General features: G+C 43.7%; 1 protein-coding gene across 1 annotated transcript; it reads left to right on the plus strand.

Annotated features, from left to right (window-relative positions):
- The first annotated feature begins 2,358 nt into the window (after window positions 1-2,358).
- Window positions 2,359-9,214, plus strand: PNP (purine nucleoside phosphorylase). The gene is made up of 6 exons (XM_079701290.1): window positions 2,359-2,480; window positions 4,294-4,463; window positions 7,230-7,333; window positions 7,534-7,709; window positions 7,823-8,013; window positions 8,573-9,214. The coding sequence occupies exons 1-6, from the start codon at window positions 2,470-2,472 to the stop codon at window positions 8,788-8,790; spliced, it is 870 nt and encodes a 289-aa protein (XP_079557416.1). The 5' UTR covers window positions 2,359-2,469; the 3' UTR covers window positions 8,791-9,214.
- Window positions 9,215-17,376: the final 8,162 nt, after the last annotated feature.

The raw sequence follows: 17,376 nt of genomic DNA on the forward strand, positions 1-17,376 counted from the left end.
ATGACCATTAAGTATTTGCTGTATGCCAGTGTTCACAGTGCCCCAGATACACACACACACACCCCCATATACAGACACACACAGAACGCCTAAATCTGTATCCTTTAAAGGTAAAAATCCTGTAAGGAAAGCAATGAGAGATGCAAACAAACCAAGATTAGAGGTAGGATGGGACCCAAAGGCTTGACGCAATCTGGAACCTGGGCCCTTCTGTTGGATAGACCACTAAGATGTGTCCTGAGGAGGCCTGCTAGGCCTCATAGGGTAACTCACAGGGCCATTGGTGAATCCGAGATTATAAAGATTGGGGTTCCAAATGATTGTTCAGAAGCTTGGTTGCTGAACTTGAATTCAGAATAAAGTATATTGTGTGGTTCTGAAGGTTATGTGACCCTGGCCAAGGTGCAATCTGGTAAACTGTCCTTGCCTGTCATATAGCAGTACATTTCTTTGGTACCCAGAATGTTGATATATTCTGTAGGTTCCTCCCTACATGACATAGGAGAAACACTACAGAAGATTGAGTCTTGTCCCTCAGTTTTCCTTTTGTAGATATATTGAAGATCATTTACACTTACTTTAGACAGAGTCCATTAAAATTAATTAAGGGAATTCCCTGGTGGTCCAGTGGTTAGCACTTAGTGGTTTCACTGCCGAGGGTCAGGGAACTAGGATCCCACAAGCCTCCCCGCAAGGCCAAAAAAAAAAAAAAAAAAAAAATTAATTGATTAAGTTTGTGCTTTCTTAGATATAATTATGTACTACTCTAGTTTTTGTGTAAACTGGATTGGATTTGAGGTGTTTAAAAAGAAACTTTCAGTAATCAAATATTGATAGATATTACCCTTGGGCTGATTTTTACTTATGACTGAACTTACCCATCATGCTTTCAGTGTCTCAATTGTACAGAGTCACATTACTAAGGTGAAGCTTTACCTTTAGATCACCCTATTGTTACCTTTGCTAAAATTACTGGATGAATAAGGAGAATAATAATAATCCAATAATAACAGTAGAATAAACCGTTCATTTGGCACTGTGCTCGGTTCTTTATATATGTTATTTTTGTGTTTACATATATTGTCACTACTCTTGTGTCCCTAACACTAGAACAGTTCTGGTACATAGTTGATGCCCAGTAAGTATTTGTTACATGAATGAGATAGAAACGGAGCTGGGAAACAGTGGTTTGGGCCATGGTGTTGGCTAACACAGCAAGCAGGAAAGGTTAGAGCTCAGGAGGGTGGAAATAGGTGGAGGATTCCAATAGCTAAGCAAGGACAATTTGTGATTTGATGTGAATTTGGTTAAAATTGTAAAAGTGGAGGCAGAAAATAGCTAAATTCTTACAAAGACATTATGCTGCGTAGTTCTGTTACAGGAATTTTCATTTTGGGGAAGAATCCTTCTGTAATTATCTGAATTCCTTGGATCAAGTATCATGTAAATCAAGGGTCTGTCTGCATTTCCCCATCCCATCCCCACCCTATCCCCATCCTTTGTCTGTGTCAAGGATCCAGGAATTGTGTGTGTGTGTGTTTTCCAATAAAACTTTATTATAGGTTACAATTCTTTGTAAATACTACTGTTTCTTATTTATATAACAAATTTTTTTAGATATCCATAATAATGAGTAAAGAATGTATGGAAGTAAGTATTCTATGAATAACTTATAATTTGGGGAATACTGGGGAAATTCCTGGAAATTCCTATTTCTCATTCCCAAATCCCAAAGCTTAAAATCTATAGGGAATTTGGAAACACCTGGAGAAGGGGATTTGCTGCATCCTCCTGCGAGGATCCTGGGATTCTTACCTGCAGAAATTTGTCTTCTCCTCATCTGGGCCTGGATTCAGACCCCTTATATGTTCTCCCATATCCTGTAACCTCCAGAGCAGCATTATTGCTAGAGTCGACCCTTTTTCCTTTGCCCAGGAAGCAACTCAGACACAGGCTCACTTAATTTTATTCTGGGTTTGCACCACGTAAGGTTTAAATTTTTCTCTTTTCAAATCTCTCATGATTTGCTGTAGACACAACCAGGAATGGGGTTGCAGGTAGATGGTTCGGGGGCTCTCCTCCCGACTTCTACCCTCTTCCCTCATAGGATTCCGTGCCGGAAACTCCGGACCTGCAGTTAGAAATGGGTGCAGAGGCGAAATGCTGGATGCTCCTACCCCTCCCCCGCGGTGGGTAGGGTGAGTATAGAGAAAGGTACTGCAGCTGGGAAGACCTCAGATTAGGTTTACACCCTAGCCTTCGGCGATTGAGTCGGGCGTGTCACCATGGAGACGGGGCCAGCCGCGTACTCGCCTGCCATTGGCTGGGACTCCTGAGCTGGGGATATAAGCCAGCGCGGTGCAAACAATGCGCTGTGTGGATCGTACCCGGTGACGGGCGGTAGCTCCGCTCAGTGGAGTAGGTTTGAGCGGAGAAGGGCAAACTGATCGAGAGGGCGTCGGCGGGACCATGGACGACGGGTGAGGCGGGCACCAGGCCCAGGGAACCCCGTAGGCCCCTGGGGAGGGGAAATGGCTGTCATCGAGAACTGGAAACCCAGCACTTTGGGCCCCGAGGAGGCAAGGAGAAGGAACGAGTGCCCCGGGGATGCAGAGAGGCCTGGCTCCGAGCCCAGTATCAGGGGCAAGGCGGCAGAGCAGTGGGGCGGCCAGCGCTGGCAGGGGCGCGCGCGGGAATCGAGCAGGGGTGGCGCCACCAGAGCAGGAAGGGGACAGGTTAGTAGACTGTAGACTACTCGCAAAAGAAGCCGGTGTGTGTGTGTGTGCACGCACGCGTTGCGATGTGAGTGTAGAGGGAGCGTACTCCCCCACCCACATACAGAGAAGAGGTCTTTTCAACCCACGTGCTCGTCACAGATTCCCATTCTAGAGTCTAGGCAAAGCCGCGAGGTACTTTTGGAGCCCATATCTAGAGTTCCTCCTTCAGAGGAGAGATTGCTCACGTCCCTCGACAACGCCTCTCTTTCCTCCAAGGTGGAGGTTCAATTAAGTTGGGGATGTTGTTTCCAAGGAGAGAAGGAAATTCTTATTCACTGAACTGAGCAACAGATCCTGCCTACTCCCCCCACTTCACCTTTGAAAACCCTTATTTCGGCTTTGGTCCTTGAAATCCCAGCCCAAGTCTCCAGCAGTAGGGATCAAAGTGGCTTTTGGGTGCCCAGGGATTCAGCGCATTCTTGGGAGACTGCTGGCCAATGAGGAAGTCCTGTAAACTGTGGCTAGATGTGCTGGGTGGCCAGGGCTTCACACATATTTCATTTCCTTGGCACCTCTTGGGGATGCTATTTGATTAACTTTTACCATCTCACTGCTTCTCTCTTCATCATTCTATGACCCCGGTTCTATTGCCCCGACCCGCTCCCATACCCTGCTACTTCCCTGAGGGTAGCCCGGTGTATTGTAAAGGCAGCACTTTTGAAGAAAGAGGTTTCCTCTGGAGGCTTGGTTAGTTGTGTTCAGCTCTGTCACACCTCAGTCGTCGTTTCCTCCCCTGCCCCATCCCTTCTCCTTGTTTTTTCCAGATAGGTATGAGAGAATTGGACTGGAATTGTGAGAAAAATTCCCAGTTGATTCTTGGGGATGTCTGGGTTCTGCGTAAGTGTATGCCTTTAGGTCTCTGAAGGGCAAAGGACCTTGGACCTTGATGAAGAGAAGGAAAGATGGGAGAAGGCAGGGAGGAAAAACGGGCAGGGGGGAAAGTTGTAAAAGAGGTTCAAGTGCTGTGGACCTGAACCATGATTTATGGAGTCAAAGGTCTTTGGAGCTTGTTAGTAAATTTTTAATTCATTTTCAACCTGAGCTGATAAGATAGGTGAGGCCAATTACATTCCCTTGCTTTACATTAGAGGAAAGAATTTGAAACACAAGTTACTTGCCTAAAAAAGACAAAATTGGGACTAGAATCCCTGTTGAGTTCTGCTTCCTCAAGACCAGAATTCTGAAACCTGGTTTTTTAATCAGAATTACCTGAGGCACTTTTGTAAGAAATAGAGATTCTGGGGCCTCTCCCCATTCTGTAGGGGTGGGCTCCAGAGTCTATTTTTCACAAGCAGCTGCTGAGGAACTTATGCAGTCAGTTCTGCTCCAGCTGTTGACAACCAAAATTGTGGCCTGGGTTTGCTTTTTTGTGCAGTAGCTTGTCTAGCTCCTTGGCCAACTTCTCTGTCCCCTGTCACCTTGGTACCTCAGTCAGCCTTTCTACACTGAAGGTCATTAGTTTATGATACCCTTGGGATGGAAGTGAAACTCACCTTGGTTTTCCTTTTTTTCCTAGATTCAAGTATGAAGATTATCAGAACACTGCAAAATGGCTTTTGTCTCACACCAAACACCGACCTCAAGTGGCGGTGATCTGTGGTTCTGGGTTAGGAGGTCTGAGTGACAGATTAACTCAGGCCCAGATCTTTGACTACAGTGAAATACCGAACTTTCCCCAAAGTACAGGTGCTGGCAAGGGGGAGGGATAAGACTGAGGGATATTGATGGAATTCTGATGGGAGGGCAATGCTTCTACACCCTGGCTATCCTCTATAGCATTTGACTAGAGACAACTGTTGTAACAGGGAAAAACCCACCAAGAATCAGAATGACTTTAGAAGGAAATTCCCCCAGTAGAAATGTTTTAGTAGGGCATGTTTATGTCAATGGTACTGTATGATGACATATTTCCTGTGCGTTAATGACTCAGCTCCTTAAAGCTCTACAACGTTTCCCCTGCACACTCTTTCCCCACACACACCATGGTCACCACATCCTCACACACCTCTCTCATTTCTTTCAGTCTGTAGCCTAAGTGGAAAGAGCAGTGCCTGTAAGCTCCCAGACAAAGTCAGGCCTTCCCTGTCCCATGTGTTCCTGCCATTCCCAATCTCCCCAGCTCTAACTCCAGTCCTAGGGTAAGGCACACACTGGTGCACAGCAACAAATGAACACACAGACTGCCATGTTCTTGCAGACAAATACCCAGGTGAGGGCTTCCCTGGTGGCGCAGTGGTTGAGAGTCCGCCTGCCGATGCAGGAGACACGGGTTCGTGCCCCGGTCTGGGAGGATCCCACATGCCGCGGAGCGGCTGGGCCCGTGAGCCATGGCCGCTGAGCCTGTGCGTCCGGAGCCTGTGCTCCGCAATGGGAGAGGCCACAACAGTGAGAGGCCCGCGTACCGCTAAAAAAAAAAAAAAAAAAAAAAAAAATACCCAGGTGATACATGAATACACAAGACTTGATTCACACTGACCCTTTGGAGGGGGAAAGGGCCCCCTATGCACAGTGGAGTTCTGAGGACAGTGTATCCAGCATCCTAATAGCCAAAAGCTCTAAGGCTGGGCTTCTGTGGTGGTCCAGTGGCTAAGACTCCACACTTCCACTGCAAGGGCATGGGTTCAGTCCCTGGTCGGGGAAATTCCGCATGCTGAGGATGAGGCTTAGAGAAGGGCCAGGTGAAATAGGGCCAAGTAAAGGACAAGAGTAGTTTATTTGGTTTACTTATTAATTTCTCAGATAACTAACTTCTGTTGGTTTATTTATTAATTTTTCAGATTCTACTTTCCTTCCTCTTTTCCCTGGAGAGTTAAGAGTTTTAACAGATATTTTTCATGCCCTTTGGAGCAAGACTGGGAGACCAGAGCAGGGAGGTGGAGATGGGGTTGGAGAAGGAAATATTAAAAAGTGAGAGAAGGGAGTGCAAAGTTTTCTAAGAGAGATAGTAGTGACTGGCTCCACCTGCCACTCCTACCCGCAGTGAGAAGGGCACTGCACTAAGTAAGTGGATTAATTTTTTTAAACTTTATCAGTTTACTTTTTTTTTTTTTTTTTGCGGTACGCGGGCCTCTCACTGTTGTGGCCTCTCCCGTTGCGGAGCACAGGCTCCAGACGCGCAGGCTCAGCGGCCATGGCTCACAGGCCCAGCCGCTCCGCGGCATGTGGGAACTTCTCGGACCGGGGCACGAACCCGTGTCCCCTGTATCGGCAGGCGGACTCTCAACAACTGCACCACCAGGCAAACCCTATCAATTTACTTTTTATACTTTATTTGGGTTTCCCTAACTGTGTCACCTCTGCTCTACTACTGGTAACTTTTTTTAAAAAATAAATTTATTTTACTTATTTATTTATTGGCTGTGTCAGGTCTTTGTTGCTGCACGCGGGCTTCGTCGCGGTGTGCCGGCTTCTCATTGTGATGGCTTCTCTTGTTGCGGAGCACGGGCTCTAGGCGCGCGGGCTTCAGTAGTTGTGGCGCGTGGGCTTCAGTAGTTGTGGCACGCGGGCTCAGTAGTTGTGGCCCGTGGGCTCTAGAGCGCAGGCTCAGTAGCTGTGGTGCACGGGTTTAGCTGCTCCGTGGCATGTGGGATCTTCCCGGACCAGGGCTCGAACCCATGTCCCCTGCATTGGCAGGCGGATTCTTAACTACTGCGCCACCAGGGAGGCCCTGTAATTTTTTAATAAGCTCCTCAATCTCTGAGTATTCCTCAACTCTCCCTGTTTGTTTTGTTTTGGTCCCTCTCCCAGACCATCCATTCTCTAAGGGATAGGTTAGCCATGTCCATTAAAGGAGAAATGTTAGATGAGAGAAATGGTAATAATGGTTACTATGTCTGTGTGGAGAGTTATTTTTGCACTCCCATGCCCCTGCAGGCCCCATTCAGGGCACGTATTCCCAAAGGACTGTTTTGTGGCTCACAAAGGAGACTGGTATGGGTCCAACCTCAGCCCCTTTCCTTGTTCCTAGCCTCCTTAGGAAGCTAGAATATACCATGAGCTCCCTCTCAGGAGCGAGGAAGCATATAATTTAGTTAGGGTAATAAGGATACAGATTTTGAGAATTTTGGAAATTTTGGAAAAGAGGTCTATAATTACGACACTCACTGCATTCATTATTACTCACTTATTCTATTTTTTATTCTTTTATTCTCTTGCAGTATGACTTTCTCATTCTTTTGAAATTTCTTTAAAAAGAAACTGATGTGTGTTCACATTGAACATCCTCACCCCCATAGCTCTAATCTCAGGATGTACTTATATCTAAGTTTATGATTAATTTCTGTCACCCCCACCAGACTTAAACTTTCTGAGAGTGGAGATGATAATGTTTTCTTTTGATTAATTATACCCTCACCTGTTGAGCACAGTGAGTTGGCTCAGAGTAGGTACTCAGTGGATATGTGTTGTATGCAAGCATCTGTCCATGCATTTCCCTTTCTTTTTTGTATACAGTGCCAGGTCATGCTGGTCGACTGGTGTTTGGGATCTTGAATGGCAGAGGCTGTGTGATGATGCAGGGCAGGTTCCACATGTATGAAGGCTACCCGCTCTGGAAGGTAAATCAGGGACACAAACCCGATTGGGTCTGGACGAAGGGGGAGAGAGCTCTCCTATTTTATTACCTAACTACCCAGGCAAGGTAGATTTTTGGTCCCCTTCTTTCTTGTCTTTTACGCTGTATATCATGTTTCTCTGCATGGGTGGATTGGTGACATTTTAAAGAACACTCTCTGATCTTTTATCTTTTGCTTCTAAGGTGACATTCCCAGTGAGGGTTTTCCAGCTTCTGGGTGTGGACACCCTAGTGGTCACCAATGCAGCTGGAGGGCTGAACCCCAAGTTTGAGGTTGGAGATATCATGCTGATCCGCGATCACATCAATCTACCTGGTTTCTGCGGTGAGAACCCTCTCAGAGGGCCCAATGATGAAAGGTAGCTATCCTGCTCCTTTTTGTATAGATGGGTAGGCTCTAAGGACTTGTCTGGGAGTTGGGAGAGAGCTTACTCTATTCCATTAATCTGAGATAATCCAACCTGTGCCCTAGGTTTGGAGTTCGTTTCCCTGCCATGTCTGATGCCTACGACCGGGATATGAGACAGAAGGCTCACAGTACCTGGAAACAAATGGGAGAGCAGAGAGAGTTACAGGAAGGAACCTATGTGATGGTGGCAGGCCCCAGCTTTGAGACTGTGGCAGAGTGTCGTCTGCTGCAGAAGCTGGGGGCAGATGCTGTTGGTGAGGAGGGGAACTTGGCTGGAGGCTTGAAGAGGGAGGGTTCTGGTGAAATAAGATGGAAAAGAGAATAAGATTGTAGACCTAGATGATAAACTGAAAGAGGGCCTGACTTAAGGGAAGATTGAATTAAACTGACTTGAAAGGTGGTGGGAGGTTTGCATTGTAGCATCAGCTCACCACCCACCACCAAGGGCTCTAACCACCATAATGCTAATGACCGGTCCATAATTTGATGACTGTTTCTGATTATTTTAACAAATATTATAGCCACCTTGTGTACCCTTTGGCTGGAAGATAGAATTGCATCATTAGAACTGACTTTAGAATGACCACAAACAGATAGCAATTTCTATTTATAAGAGATGTACAAGGCCCTCTGAGGCCCAACTCTTTTAGGCAATACAGAGCAACCTAAGCTTGACACTAATTTAGCTGCTTCTTTGGATGTTTTCTTGATGCTAAATTGTCAACAAGGTGATTAATGGAGGTGAGGCTAAAGGGTGAGGAAAAGAGTCATTTGCGGATCCTGACAGTTGGTTTCCCTCTTTGTCCACATCAGGCATGAGCACAGTACCAGAAGTTATAGTTGCAAGGCACTGTGGACTTCGAGTCTTTGGCTTCTCCCTCATCACTAACAAGGTCATCTTGGATTATGAAAGCCAGGAGAAGGCCAATCACAAGGAAGTACTAGAGGCCGGGAAGCAAGCTGCGCAGAAATTGGAGCAATTTGTCTCCATTCTTATGGCTAGCATTCCACTGCCTGACAATGCCAGTTAACCAGCCCTGGAGTGGTCTGGCATCTCCCTTCTGGGATCCAAGGAGCTGCTACCTACTTTGGCCTCTTGCTGGAGTCACGTGCCTCTGCCCTTAGGTAGTGGCAGAAAGGAGTGTCACCTGCCCTGCTTCCCCCTCCAGACCTTTCTGATACAGAGTGCTCTTCTGCTCAGTTGTCATCACAAAATGATTTCCACCCCTATTCCTCTTCAAGAGCCCAAGCCCTACCACACATCCAAGGATTTGCCCAGGATTGGACTTGGGGCTGTCGAACTCAGCCTAGTAGCTACTGCTAGCTTTTGGAGATGATCCTCTTACATTCCTGGGGGCTCAGCCCTGCCCCTCAAAGCACTGGAGACCACACAAGGAACAGCCTCTTCCTTTTGGAGTTTTATACTATCATATTTTGAGAATAAAGAGAAAGATGAAATAATTTCTTTATTTTTGTGTAATTTGGGATAAGGGTGGGGCACAGGCCAAGGCTGGCCTGAAACCAATCATGAGACCACATGTCTTGTGGTTTGACTCTCTGCGCCTCAGACAGCTAAGAATTGAGGTAGATGGTATGTGAATGCAGGAAAGGATGGAGGAAAGGCAAAGAGGTGAAAGACAGTGTTAGAAGATAAGGAAGGACTGTACATGATGGCCACTTCCCTCAGATCAGACTTGCCTCTGTCCCTTTGCTTTCTGGTTGTTTCTCTCTCTGTCAGCTCTCATGAATATGTGAATTCGTTCACTGAGCTCAGCTTATGTTCCATAGTTGCCACATCCTTGGTAAGCCCTAATTGTATTTCTTGTTGGTTTCCTTCAGTTCCCCGCCCCCCACCGCCGCTGGTAACCTCTGCCATAGTTCGTGACAGCCATACATTCTGTCACTCCATTCCGACAGTGCAGTGGCAAATACCCCTTTCTCTGCTGCCAGCAGCTCCACTGCTGATTAGCGTCCTGCCAGCCCCTGTGAAGTTGACTCATACTCTGGCCTCTTCTCTTGGAGCACTTCCTTGCCTCCTACTGCTTTCTTCCTGGCTTTTCCTTTTCACCATTCTTGGTCAGAACCTCCCTGTGACAGGAGCCTAGGCATTACCTTTTGTTGGCCCATTGCACTGTTGGAGCTTATCAACTTGCATTCAGCTGGCTGGCACGTTTGAAAATCATACTATCCCCACCCCCTCAGGCCTGTTTGCCTTTTGACAGTGGGTAGAGCTGGATGACTCTACAATAGTGGTAACATTTCAGTTAGTAGTAGTATAACATGGAAGAGGTGGGCTTCCCTGGTGGCGCAGTGGTTGAGAGTCCGCCTGCCGATGTAGGGGACAGGGGTTCGTGTCCCGGTCTGGGAAGGTCCCACGTGCCGCGGAGCGGCTGGGCCCGTGAGCCATGGTCGCTGAGCCTGCACGTCCGGAGCGGGAGAGGCCACAACAGTGAGAGGCCTGCATTTTGGCAGGAAAGCTTTCGAAAACTTTCAAATCATCCTTTGTTTGCTACCTGACCTACCTAGCTGAGCCCAGCACAAAGAAAAAGTATCCTGAAGTGGCCCTGTAACTACTCTTCTTTTCATCCGTTCTGTGTACCTTCATCCACCTCTAAAACTCTACCTGGCAATCTGCTAACATCTGTCATTTGTCTCTGAGAGAGCTGGTGTAGAGGGAAGGACTGTGCATCCTTTAGATACATACACACAACAGTAACTTGTTCATCTGATGAGATGCTTATAGACTTTTTTTTTAATTTATTTTTTTAATTGAAATATAGTTGATGTACAATATTCTATGTTATAGATGTACAATATAGTGATTCACAGTTACATTTCTTTTTAATCAAGTTATTGAATATTTCTGTATAACACTCTTAGCCTAATACAATGTTAAATTGAGAACATAAAAATGGTCTTTTCCTCTCAAGGGCCCTACAGTCTTAACAGATACACATTTGTAAAGCTATTAACTGTTCATATAAGGCAGTATAAAATAGGTACAAGTCACATGTTATGCGAGCCCAAAGGATGAACTGATTATACTTTGAAATTGGTTATTGAGAGAAAGGTTGTTTAACTTTGAGCTTAGTCTTCAAGGATGAAAGGGAGGAAGGATTTCACATCAGGGTGAGCCGAAGCACTCACAATGTTTGTGGGTCATTTTCACAACAGGTTTGACTAGAACAGAAGACATGGAGACATAGCAGATGGGTACTTGGGGGTTAGAGGAGGTCCAAGCATTTGGTGCTTGGCTTTCTTACCCTGGATCTGCTTCTTGGTGAGATGGATCAGGAATCAGAATGGTGTCGTCTGAAAAATATGTCCTAGAGAGACTTGAGTGGAATATTTAAGGGCATTTCTAGCTTTTTAGATTTAGAAGGTGTCATGTATTTCATTATAGAATACTAGATTAATGAAGAAGATTATGCATTTGATGTCCTAATTCAAGAGTCTAATTCCTTAGATCTAAGCACAAAAATTAGGACTCACCTACTTTCTACAAGTATATATTACTATATTCATGTTAGGACATTAAATACACCCCCATGGTGACAGAAAACAAAATTATATATTCTTTATAGTACAAAGTAAGCTATGACAAGGAAAGTAGCTACAGGTAAGTAATAGTCATTTTTAAAAAATATTTATTTATTTGTCTGCTCCGAGTCTTAGTTGCGGCACATGGGATCTTTAGTTATGATGTGCGGGGTCTCTAGTTATGGCATGCAGGATCTAGTTCCCTGACCAGGTAGTGAACCGGGCCCCCTGCATTGGGAGCATGGAGTCTTAGCCACTGGACCACAAAGGAAGTCCCTAGTCATTTAATTATAGATAATAATTATTAATTCTAAATTCACTAGAATTCTAGGTTCAAGGTGGGTATGGGCTGGGGAGGAAAAACATGACCACACAGTGTCTTCAATATTTTTAGAAAACAGCTTTACTGAGATATAATTCACATAAAATAAAATTCACCCATTTAAAGTGTGTAATTCAAAGATTTTTAGTATGTTCACAGATAAGTACAATCAATCGTCATCAGAGTCAATTTTAGAACACTTCCATCACCTCCAAAGGAAACCTGTACCTTTTAGCTGTCACTCTACACTCCACCCCCACCCCACCCTCCCTGGCCCCAAACAACCACTAATCTACTTTCTGCTCTGTAGAGTGAACTATTTTGGACTTTCATATGAATAGAATCATATATGGAATGATGTGGACTTTGTGACTGGCTTCTTTCACTTAGCATAATGTTTTCAAGGTTCATCTAAGTTGTAACGTGTATCAGTACTTCCTTCCTTTTTATAACCAAATAATATTCCCTTGTATGGCTATCCCACATTTGGTTTATCAAGTATTTTCAGTTTCAAAATGCCATCCAACTCAGCCCAAAATGAATGTATCAATTGAGGTGAGCAAAAGAATAAAAACACAAAGTCAGGGAGATAGGTCTGGGTTGGGGGGGCACCTACAGAAGGGTAGTTCTCAAAAAAAAAACTCTCCAGAGGGGCCTACAGAATGCCTAAAAAATGGGTTCATTTTCTTGAGCCTCATCATATGTGTCAAAACACACTTACCTCATCAAGTCATGTTCTCTTCCCTGACCCTATCATGGTCATCTTTACCTACATCAGTAATGTTACTAGGACTTCCCTGGTGGCACAGTGGTTAAGAATCTGCCTGCTAATTCAGGGGACACAGGTTCGAGCTCTGGTCCAGGAAGATCCCACATGCTGCAGAGCAACTAAGCCCATGAGCCACAACTACTGAGTCTGTGCTCTAGAGCCCCCGAGCCACAACTACTGAGCTCACGTGCCACAGTTACTGAAGCCTATGCACCTAGAGCCTGTGCTCTGCAGCAAGAGAAGCCACCACAATGAGAAGCCTGCGCACTGCAACGAAAAGTAGCCTCCGCTCGTCACAACTAGAGAAAACCCGCACACAGCAACAAAGACCCAACACAGCCAAAAATAAATAAGTAAATTTATTTAAAAAATATAATGTTACTAATCATGTATTTTGTATAGAACATTGTCTTAAAAACCATAATATAAATTGGTAATAAGACAAAGTGCTTTCAGTCTAGACAAGGGACAGGATATATGCATAAAAAAGGAAAAACAAGGTTGAATTAGTGGTACCCTCTATGCCTACTTTTAGTCTTTTTGTGTGTTATATTGTCATTGTTTAGAAAAATTGTTTTTGAAAGAGGAATACAATAATGTGTGAAAAGTAGTATATGCTAAGTGCCAATGATAACGTGCTACAGAGGATGGGGAGTGGGTAAAGGATTGGTAGGACTCAAGTTAGGCTTTATAAGAAAGAGAGGTGAAGAGGATATAGCTGAAAGCACTACATGCAGGCCAATTCAGGAATGTCTAATTTAACAGACTGGAAAGGTTAAAATGAAGAAATCATGAATGCAAGCAGTTGGAGATAAGGTGGAGAGGGGCTAGATTGTTTAGAGCTCTGATCTCAGGCTAAGGAGTACGAACCTTATTCTCTAGGCAAATGGCCAGCCATTGAAGGCTTTTTAACTAAGGACTGATGGGAAAATCACACTGTAGTATTTTGATGGACTAAAGCCTAACCAGAAGCAGGGAGGCTTCCGACTTCTCCGGTGGCGCAATGGTTAAGAATCCACCTGCCAGGGCTTCCCTGGTGGCGTAGTGGTTAAGAATCCACCTGCCAATGCAGGGGACACGGGTTCGAGCCCTGGTCCGGGAAGACCCCACATGCCACAGAGCACCTAAGCCCGTGCGCCACAACTACTGAGCCTGCACTCTAGAGCTCGTGAGCCACAACTACTGAGCCCACATGCTACAACTACCAAAGCCCGTGCGCCTAGAGGCTGTGCTCTGCAACAAGAGAAGCCGCTGCAATGAGAAGCCTGCGCACGGCAACGAGAGAGTAGCCCCCGCTTGCCACAACTAGAGAAAGCCTGCACGCAGCAACAAAGACCCAATGCAGCCAAAAATAAATAAATAAAATAAATAAATTTTAAAAAAAGATTATTAAAAAATCCACCTGCCAATGCAGAGGACATGGGTTCAATCCCTGGTCCAGGAGGATCCCACTTGCTGCGGAGCAAATAAACCCGTGTGCCACAACTACTGAGCCTGTGTGCCTAGAGCCCGTGCTCCGCAACAAGAGAAGCCACCACAAGGAGAAGCCCGCACACCGCAATGAAGAGTAACCCCCATTCGCCACAACTAGAGAAAGAACGCACGCAGCAACTGAGACCCAACGCAGCCAAAAATATACAAATAAATTATTTTTTTTTAAAAAAGAAGGAAGCAGGGAGGCTTTTTTGACGGTAGTATTAATCTCATCTCAGATTAGCTGTGTAGAATACCGTAATGAGTGGTGTGAAATATTTAATTTTTAATCTGGTTGAGGTCTTTTGTAGTGTTTGAAAGAAAATTCTGTTATAAAATAAAACATAAAGACAAGAGCGTAAGCAATTTAGAAATGAAAATATACACTTAAGTCAAATTAGTTTTCTCTTTTTTTAGATTAAAATTTGAATAGGTGATATAATCACATAAAAAATTAAGCCACAAAAAATGTATACAGTGAAAATGTTCATCTCAGTTCTCCCCTCCATCTGCCTTTCCTTTCCCACCCCACTAGGAATCACTTTTATTAGCTTCTTGTGCATTCTTCCAGGATTTATAAAAATATAAACAAATAAAAATACATATTTCTATTTTTTCTCCTATTATTTTACACAAAAGTTAGCATGTTATACTTACTGTTCTACACCTTGCTATTTTATTTTATCTTAATGTATCTTGGAGATCTTTTCACATCTGTTAATTAGTGTGCTTATTTGATGAATTAGGTCCATGCTGTCAAGAATACACGTCTGTCACCTCAAATTTTTTAGAACCAAAGGAAGAGTATGCTTGGGGTTTTCTTGTTTTTTGTTTGTTTGTTTTTAGCTATTTCCCAGTCTGAGTTGATTACTATTACAAATAGATATAAAGAGTTGCTGCCCCTTTAAAACAAGAAGGTGAAGAAGAATGGAACTGTTCCTTCCGTGCTGTGCCTTGCATCTAAATTTGATCTGGCTTAGATTTGCATTGCTCTTTCTTGTAAATAGGCCTCTGTTTTTCATAATTACATTTTGTTTCTAAGGGACGCCTTTTGAATAAACACTGGCTATCTGCCTTGTTTTTCTGTTATTGTAAATTTGGATTTTAATAAAAATGGAAAATTTCCTGTCTTTAATCTTTTTACCAGAGTTTTAGCTTTGATCTAAATTAGATTTGAAATTGTTTGGTATTAATCTGCCTTTGTTCTCTTGTTTTGGGGTCAGAGAACTCCTCCACCTCTCCATCGGGTTTTCATTTTCACTTCCATTCTGAGTTTGTTCATTTAGGAGGCTTACTTTAGCTCATTTGCAAATCACTTTTTTTCTTGTCCTCTTTCCCTTCTCTCTTTTATTCATTTTTTAAAATACAATTTTGCTTGTCAGCCAGCTATTTGATATTGGCCTTTGTCTTTGCTTTTCCTATTTTATTTTGAGCTGTTTCTACTTGAGCTTTGGCTATAATTTTATAATAAAAGATTGGTAGGAATATAGTACGACTTTATATGTAGCCTGACGTGTTCTAGTTCTATCCAGTGTTCTTTTTACCCATTAAAGACTGTCCAGGTCAATTCCAGTTCACAGTATTAATTGCCACTGTTTCCTCCAAATAATACTGTAGAGCTACTACCATTGTTAATATCCTACCCACTCCATCAAATGAAGTATGAAAATAATTTAATTGCCATCAAGGAATATAGTTGATATTTGGCACAATGGTTGTTTTTTTAAAAAATAAATTTATTTATTTTTTATTTATTTATGTTTGGCTGTGTTGGGTCTTCATTGCTACGTGCAGGCTTTCTCTAGTTGCGGCAAGTGGGGGCTACTCTTCATTGCGGTGCGTGGGCTTCTCATTGCAGTGGCTTCTCTTGCTGTGGATCATGGGCTCTAGGCTCGCAGGTTTCAGTAGTTGCAGCACGTGGACTCAATAGTTGTGACTCACGGGGTTAGTTGTTCCACTGCATGTGGGATCTTCCTGGACCAGGGCTTGAACCCGTGTCCCCTGCATTGGCAGTTGGATTCTTAAACACTGCGCCACCAGGGAAGCCCACAGGGGTTGTTTCTGATATACTTGTTTTGGAGGTGGGAAAGTTCTCACTCTGGAGTTTCACTGATAGACCTGCAAGATCATGAATCTGGAGGGACAGAAGGAAGTCATTAGGTTTCCCTGGATGCTTGCTCCCCCAAATTACCCTCCTCCTTCACAAACAGATAGAAACCAACACCGTTTAAAAAAACAAATATGGAATTATGGTAAGGGTAGTTTTGGATATGTTCTGCCATTCTGCTGTTCTTTATGGTGTGCAGCTTCTAAAATATTTCCTACATACTGACTCGTTACTTCAGGATAGCTCTACAGTTGGTCTAAAGGCTTGTTAGCAAGACTCCCAAAGATCTAGAAAACCGATCCTTGGTAAGGTTACACAATACTGGATTCAGGAATGTTCTCAGACCAGAATATACTAGCCTGGAGAGTCTGAGGGAGATGCCTTAGAGAACCAAACTGTACCCTGCAATAGGATTGTATATTGTATAAACCAGAAACTTGAGGTGCTTCTACCCAAGGAGGGGCTCTGGGCATATTCACACTTGCTTAGGAATACAAGTAGACTAGACTGAGAAATACTGCTATATTTCCAGAGAGTCTAATATGACTCTCACTTACTTAGAGTTTTCAGTAATAATACACCTTCTGGTGAACGTGCTAGAGTCAAGATGTTTGCGCTTTTTTTTTAAATTTTTATTGGAGTATAGTTGATTTACAATGTTGTGTTAGTTTCAGGTGTCTAGCAAAGTGAATCAGTTATACATATACATATATCCACTGTTTTTTAGATTCTTTTCCCATACAGGCCATTACAGAGTACTGAGTAGAGTTCCCTGTGCTATATAGTAGGTACTTATTAGTTATCTATTTTATATATAGTAGTGTGTATATGTCAATCCCAGTCTCCTAATTTATCCCTCCCCAGCCTCTTTTCCCCCTGGTAAGCATAAGTTTGTTTTCTAAGATGTCTGTACTTCTGTCTGAATTGAAACATTTATTCATCTCTCTGACTGAGCTGACTTTATTTTGTGCCCTTTGGATAAATAACCCTGTTTGATTATTCAAATGACGTTTGTGTCAGGTCTTGTCATCAGCCTTTACCCAGTACTGACATTTTTCAACAAAGGCCACTCGGATAACCATAACATTTACTTGGCAACACTGTATTGCATTGATATTTGTTCATTTTTTCTGCAATTATTTTGAACTATGTCCTTGTGATAATCAGATGTATTAAGGCTTATATAGAAATGCCGAGGGGTATGCATGTGTGTGTGTGTACATACAAATGCATATACACATACATATATGTATGCTAACCCCCCAAATTATCAACTTATAAACTGTTGTCTGTCCATGAAAACTTGAGGAAGCTTGAAGCTTTTCAATGTCCGGAACAAGGCACTTTTTGAGTGCACCTCTCCAGGCTGCTGCGCAGAGAGAAAGATAAATGTGAAGAGGGTATGT

Source organism: Hyperoodon ampullatus, assembly GCF_949752795.1.
Source record: "Hyperoodon ampullatus genome assembly, chromosome: 3".
NCBI classification, from domain to species: domain Eukaryota; kingdom Metazoa; phylum Chordata; class Mammalia; order Artiodactyla; family Ziphiidae; genus Hyperoodon; species Hyperoodon ampullatus.